The sequence below is a fragment of the Marmota flaviventris genome, chromosome 11 (assembly GCF_047511675.1).
Source record: "Marmota flaviventris isolate mMarFla1 chromosome 11, mMarFla1.hap1, whole genome shotgun sequence".
In the NCBI taxonomy this organism is placed as follows: domain Eukaryota; kingdom Metazoa; phylum Chordata; class Mammalia; order Rodentia; family Sciuridae; genus Marmota; species Marmota flaviventris.
The window spans coordinates 13976233-13983822 of NC_092508.1; the positions used below are offsets into that span (position 1 = coordinate 13976233).

Below are 7590 nucleotides of genomic sequence, written 5' to 3' on the forward strand. Positions count from 1 at the left end.
GTCCTAAAGCCAAGATTTTCAGACCAAAGGGTAGGAGAAATGAAATTCTGCCCTTGTGCCTGAAACACAGCCAGGGTTCAATTATTTGCTGCAGGTGGGTGGAGGAGCTGAGTAGCCTCCTTCTTCCACTGAGTCTCAAATTTCTTGTTGCAGCATAAAATATTATTTTCTAAGGAGAAGGTCTGCTTTAATAGAATGTGGTTTTACTTTTATAAAGGGCCTGGGATTCCTTAGTTCTATTTTTCTGTGCTTAAAATACCATCTGACCCTTCCGTCTTTGGTGTGTGCATGGGTGCAGCCGTGGGAAAGCTGGGGATGCTGGGGAGGGTCTCCACTGCTGCTGCTGCCTCTTTATCAAAACATTTGTTTTTGTCCTACCAGGTCTGCGAGCTGGATATTATCTTTAATTTTGAAAAGGCATATTTTATCCTTGATGAATTTATAATAGGTGGAGAAATTCAGGAAACATCCAAGAAAACTGCCGTCAAAGCTATTGAAGACTCTGATATGTTACAAGAGGTCAGTACAATTTTCCATTGCGTAGGAAAAGATGATGACGATGATGGTGGTGACGATACTGTTAATAAGATTACAGGGTAGCCCTGTAATCCCAGCTACTCAGGAGACTAAGACAAGAGAATTGCAAGTTCAAGGCCAGCCTGGGCAATTTAATGACACCCCATCTCAAAAAATAAAATGGGAGTGTGGTCAAACATGACCCCAGGTTCAAAAAAATATTATATTAACCACCATTCTGTTGGTACTTTGTGCTGAGTATAGTTTCTAAGCAATTCACATGTATTAGCTTATTTCTTTCAGTAACTCTAAGAAGTAGCTATTATTGTTACTCCATTTTACAGATGAGTAAATAGAGGCATCAGAAGATTAATGACCTGCTCAGGTTTACACAGTTAATAAATGGGCAATAGAGTTTGAACCCAAGCAGATGGGTCCTGTTTGGATGAACATTTTAGTGTTAGGATATCTCACTATCAAAAAGATATCAAATTCTTGGTGTTATTCTTTGAAAAAATAATGTTATGAGATGTATAAAAAGACTTTCATTGAAATATCTGTGCTGCCTGAGAAAGGAGAATAGCAGTACATAGTTATTTCATTTGCCAGGAATATTAGGGCTTTGTTATTGAACATGGCATTTATCATTTTAATTAAAATTTCTTACACCTCCTGGGAAGGCCAAACGTGTGCTCCTCTTTGCATAAATAAATTGGAAGCACTGTGGATGCTTGCTGAGATATAAATGGGCTCTGAAGAATCCATTTGGTACTGCTCCTGACTCTCTGTGATTCTTATATTGTGGGATTTTTCTTTTAGTAGCAGCCCAGATTTGCATCATATCTAATGGGGAACTTAGCCTATGCTACCTCCTTCAGTCCTCCCATGGACACTGTGATAAAGAGCAGCTAGATCCACTGACTTCTGCTCTCCAAAACCAGATGATTTGATCAGCCCCAGCTCAGGCATGTGCTTGGTGGGCTGAGTTCCATCCCAGCTTGGCCAAGGCTAGGTCCTTCTCCCAGAGCGTCAGTGGGGTCTCTGCATCTTTGTTTTCATAACAGCAGGTCAAGAGGATCCAGAGCATCCTTAAGTACCTTCTTAAAATTGGCATTAAAGCCATTCTTCCTGCTCTTTGGAAATAAGAGGCTGATTAAGTTAACAACATTAGGAATGATTTCCCAGCATGTTTGGTACTCCTTTGAGCTGATTTCTTGCTCCTGCTCATGGAGGGCATCAGTCTCTAGGGGAGTGGGCCTGAAAAAGGACACCTATTTGAGTGAGCACCCATAAGCAGCTCCGTGTACCTCCATGTGAGGCCATGCATTTATTACTAGAGGTGTTCTCACCTTAAAAATGCATTTCAATTCTCTGAGGTTTACTTAGCTCTCTCCAAAATGCCACTGGAAGGGGATTTTTACAAGGTACTAGAGAAATCTGTGGTTTGGAAATCCCATGGAATAACATTTTGTAAAATATGCTGGAGGAAGAGTAGAGAGGGTGAGAGGGAGAGGTTATTTAAAATGCTGTCCTCAGGGTTCCCAATGTGGAATTCCTATACAGGAGGAAAAGACTCCTCACAGGGTCTTTGGTGCTTCAGTAATTAAAGCTTCCTGAATTGGGGCCAAGACATACCTGGATTATTTTGAAATTTCCCCTTCTGTAGGAAAGAGAGTGTTAAAGAGGTCGTGGTGAATGTGGTGTTTCTAGTTTCATCTAAATATGAAAAGCAGGTATTTTACGAGTAAATTCTTTCACGTTAAGTGGACAAACTTGATGGGTGGGTCTCAGGGACCTGCATTTAACCCTATGTTCCCCAGCAAGTAGCAATGTCATGCTGCCCTTAAATAGCTCTGATTGAATAAATAGTATCCACCAATAGAGAAAGTGTCACTAGTGTCTTTTTGGGCTCTGGTACTCCCTTCAGTGAAGTTCATGGGCATTTTGGTGAGCTTGCTGAAAATTAACTTTATCTATCTTGCCTGATTCAGAAAGTTTAGAATGAGTAGGAGAAAATAATTGCATAAAGGCAAAAAAGAAAAAAAAAAAAAAGTGCTTTCTTGATTCCCTGTCCTTTGGACAATGTTTGTCCTTACTGTAGGCTAGGAAAGGTCTTCATGACATTGATTTTACTTTAAGAACACAGTAGCTTCTCCAAGTAGGTCCAGAGCCTTTTCCCCAATCTACTTAATAAAAGTTTCTTAGGATAAAAATAAATAAATAAAAGCTGTCTTTACTCATTTAATAAGACCTCATGGTTTCAGAGTCTCAAAACTCTAGATGCTCCAGGCTTATTCCTAGTGTACCGGGGCTAGATGTTGACAATAAGGAAAGTCGAAATTTAATTGGTTGAGGATGACTTATTTGGGAGGGAGTAACAAGGTGGATATGATGACATAAAGTTGTTAGAAACAAAGGAAATTCGAACTAAGAGATAACTACCCACAGGGATTGCAATTCCTAGGGTTACCAGTAGGGGCAGTCATCAGCAGATGTCATACACAAAAAGATAACATAAAGAAGGGAAAGTCAAATGGTACATGAACGCTCAAGCAACAGGATGCCTCATGTGCATGTGTGGATGTAGGCGCAACCTGCTCAGTGTGCCCCTACACTGTCACCATTCTTAGTACATTAACAGCTAAGCCAAACCAGAGTGCAGTAGGCATAGCATGTACAGTGCAGAATGCACAAGATGCACACCACAGTGCTAGATAGAGCCAGAAGGTGTCCCAAGGTACACACTCCAGCCCTCTTCTTGCAAAGGTAAGGGCACACCTCTTTAGGGATGTGTCTGTTTTAAAAGTCTGCTCCAAACCTTTCAAGTGACAAACTCAAGAAAATACCACCTCTGAGGTTACTGGTTCATGTAGATCGAGTGACAGTTGGGTTCAGGCAAGGCAGTCAGCGCAGCAGTCAGCAGCCTGTGTCATCTGGTAGTGTGAGCAGTGCTGATAGCTAGAGGCCAGTGAGCCCCGAAGCCAGTGAGGTGTCTACTCCAGGGCCTTTGACTGACTCAGGCTTCTTCAAGACTGCAGAAAGGAACTATGTACTCACATTGTCATGCATTTTCGTCAAATTTGCAAAAGGAAGGTATTTTATATAGCTCTACAGTCAACCTAAGATATGTTAGAAGAGCATTGGCCATTAATTAATGAGAACAGCATGCTATTCTGGATTTTGTTATATTTGCCATCTTTTTAATATTAGTAACCTCTCATCATTTCAAGTAAACTTTATACTTAATTTTATATTTGTAATTTTGTGTTCATTTCAAAAGGTATGAATTCCATGTTTCATAAAACTGACATGGTCTGTTAGCTGGCATGGTATCCCAGCTAAGTTAAAAGACATGGGTGACATCTTTAGGAGGAGATACAGGACAGAAGCCTTAAGGATGTGGGCCTCTGTTGGCCAATGCTTTTTAGGAGGCCTAAGAGCTTTTGAAGAAAGTGTGGGTGATTTAGTAGCAGTATTTTCAGCAGAAGAGCACTGAATTCTAGAAGGCAGATAGAAGCAGTTAGAAAAGCTGACTTCTAAATTCGGTCTCCCCCTGGCGATCTTGGTTGGCCATGACCTTGGTCTATTTGGTTCAAGCTGTCAGTGTCTCTCCTGGCAGGTTTGAATGAGTCACAGACACTGAGGTCTGAACTTAAGAACAAGTGAGGCAGGGGTTGCTAATAGAACTGATGGCGACTCAGCACAGAAGAGGCAGGGCATTGCTCAGGAAAGACTTGCTGCCCTTCTGAGCTCTCTTATTGATTCAACCTGGGGCTGTGGTGTTTCTCAAACATATGTGTTTGTGGTAGGAGGGAGGGCGATGGAAAGTCAACCCATCTTGTACAGTATAGTACTTGCAGCATTACTGTACCTATGATTGTGAATCTCTTTAAACGCTTTTTTTTTAAAAAAAAAAAAAGAAAAAGAAAAGAAATATGGAGCTGTGTCTTATTGGCAAACTTGGTAACTGATGAGTAGGATGAAAAAACATGATTTGTATACTTGGGAGGAAAGCCTTTCAAAACCCATGGTCACCGTTCTGCAGAATCATGGTGTATCATTTATGTCTTGGCAGTAAGTGTACCAAGGATGTTCTGCACAGTGTAGGGAGCAGGACATGTGCTCTGCAAGTGCCCTTCAGGCCTCCCTAGACACATTCCTGGATGTGGTCCTCATGATCCTTTAGCAGACACATTCACCTTGAGTCAACAGTGCTTCTTGACAGGTGTGGTTTCTGCTTTTCTCTTAGCAGACACTCATTGGATGATCAAGCTTAGCTTTTCCAGCCATATGGTCATGTGTACAAATGATACTTAAACTTCAAACCACCTTTCTCTATCAGAATGCAAAGATTTATGTCCACAAATGCTTTTGAAAACTTTTTTCAGTAATGGCAAAAAATATCCAAAAGAATGAAAAAGATTTCACTGTTTGCTACAGAATTCGGCTTAAAGGGAAAATTGTTCTAATTCATTGTTCTCTTTCAGACAATGGAAGAATACATGAACAAACCTACATTTTAACTGTACATCTACTTGAAGACTCCGAGTGCTATGAATTGTAAATTTACAAACAAGCAATGCCTTACAGTCAGTCTTGACAAAGCCTCTGGCACCATGCCAAAAATAACTTAAAGGGATTCTTTGTTAACTAGCACAAATTGAAGTCATTTAACATGATATATTTATAATTGCTACACATCTGTATTATACTATATATGAGTACTTTTTGTGTGCCTGGTTTCTTGAAACGACTGTTGAATAACCCAATGGATGAATAGTTGTTTTCAATGTTTTAATTCCATGTGATATTTTAAAGCTAATTTTGAAAAAAATGATTGCAATATATTTGCATTGCATTTGACCTCCTACTGACAGGTTGAAAACTGTATTGTTGATAACCTGTGATTCTGAAAGTAAAGTATATATTATTAATGCCTTTCCTAAATATTTAATTTTTAAAAGTATATATTAATTCAAACTTATGTTAATAGTTGAGTTCATACCTAATGCTGGATATTTTTCAAATACTTAATAATACTGTAATTTCAGACCAGATACAATGTATCTTATTTTAATGTTCTGAATTCATTTATTTTTTGAAGATTGGAATTAGAGACGATAACCAAAGAAAGTATAGAACTTAACAAGTGTTCTTGAGGCTTTAGGAGCTGCTACCTAGGCTGAGGTTTCAATTTTACCTTTTAATTGAATATAAGGGACATTCCAGTAAGGTTATGTTTTCTACAAACTCTATATATTTATTAAGATTTTTAGAGATCCAGAGATCTAGTGTCTGTGACATTCTTTATTATAAAAATAGTTTATTAGGGATTAATAACAATGCAATAATTATTATTGCTACTACTATTTTAAAAATCTCTTATGTTAAAAGCACTCTTAGTTGCTTGAGAGGTTTTATTTCAAATATTTTTAATGTAAATTTAATATATTTTAAGTCATTGCTTATTAGGCTTACTAAGGGCATTTATTAGCTATCATTGCAGTCTAAATGGTGGATGATTTTCCTTCTCCCTTCCGCAAATTTTCTGCTTGACATTACTGTAAATATGTTACCTTAATGCTTCCTGGAATGAAAATTCTACATGACCAGGTACTAAATATGATCTGAGCTGGGCCTGGTGGCACATGCCTATAATCCCAGTGTCTCATTAAGTTGAGGCAGGAGGATTGTGAGTTCAAAGCCAGCCTCCGCAATTTAGAGAAGCCCTAAGTAATGTATCGAGACCCTATCTCTAAATAAAACATAAAAAAAGGGCTGGGGATGTGGCTCAGTGGTTAAGTGCCCCTGGGTTCAGTCCTCGGTACCAACAAAACAAAACACAAAAATGTGACCCGACACATAATGGGGAAATAGCTGGCACTGTTCTGTCTTGGTGCCTCTCTCTGAAATCTTACCTGTACATTTTCAATGGGAGCCTGAGGGCTGGTATCGCTCATAGTGGAGCTGTCAGTGCCTCCTAGTGCTTTTCTTAAGGCAAGCCAGCAGATGCATATGGTACCCCCCTCATAGAACATGATGGAAAGACGTCCTCTGTTGGTCATCTCAGTAGAGGGCTTCGGGGAAAAGGCAAGATGGGAGTACAAGAACAGAGGGCTAATTGACCAATTCCCCAATATAACCATTATTTAAAGGAAATAATTCAGATGAGTATATGGAATAATCACTGGGCTTTTAACTATTTCCTCAAATTAATAATATGATTGCAATTATGGCATCAGACTGAAGTTTTATCATTTTTTTATCACCGTGTCTACTGTTTCTTTAGTTCTTTAACTTTTTTTTTTTTTTGGTAAATATGGTGAAACTCTGTTTTTCAAGACAATTTTATAAAAGATTTTGTACTTTCTTGTAAATATATCACAGTTTTTCTGGTTCCTTTCCATTATTTTTGGATGAAGGTATTTTTTGAACCTCATTAAATGTACTAAATATGTTCTGGATAATTCCATATTAGAGACTGTCTAGCTATGCATAGATATTCTCAGACTTCCTGTCACGTACAGAAAATGATTATGTCTTTGTGGCACACTGGGGTAAGTTTGTGGCACACTGAGGAATTTGGGGGGGCATCTTTTATGGGTTTTGGTGAAAATAGTCATTACATTTTCTTTGTATTGTATAATTATCACAAGGGTACCAAGTGCAAGGAATGGCAATAAATATTCAGCTTGTATAATGCTTCCAAATAAAATATTTTAAAAAATTTCAATGAGAAACTTGAATGTGTTGTTATGAATATATTTTTTAACCAGATTTTTAATGCTTGAAATTGCCACCCCTAATTTCTGGCCCAAGTCCCTATCATTTTCTTGCCACTTTTCATGAAGAAGAAACTTCCCAAGTAGGGACAGCAACTTGTTCCTACTGACTTCTTGGTCACTATTCCTGTAGATTTCGATAATCTGATTTTTTTTTAACCTACATTTAATGGTGCAGTCATTGTTTAAATTTAGAGCCTAACTTTTCTTAATCTCTCTCTATATGCTTTTCTGCTGTTTCTCAAGGGAAACAAGTGGAACTTAGTGTACTTGCAGGGATGCTTTGAGCCAT

General features: G+C 38.5%; 1 protein-coding gene across 1 annotated transcript in view; it reads left to right on the plus strand.

Moving 5' to 3' along the window:
• The window catches only part of Ap1s3 (adaptor related protein complex 1 subunit sigma 3), a 55300-nt gene extending 48051 nt beyond the window's left edge, over positions 1-7249 (plus strand). Inside the window, exons 4-5 of the mRNA XM_027941803.2 lie at positions 382-519; positions 5004-7249. Of these exons, the coding sequence (XP_027797604.2) occupies positions 382-519; positions 5004-5039 (174 nt within the window). The 3' untranslated portion in view covers positions 5040-7249. The remainder of the gene's footprint in view (positions 1-381; positions 520-5003) is intronic.
• The last annotated feature ends 341 nt before the right edge of the window (positions 7250-7590 follow it).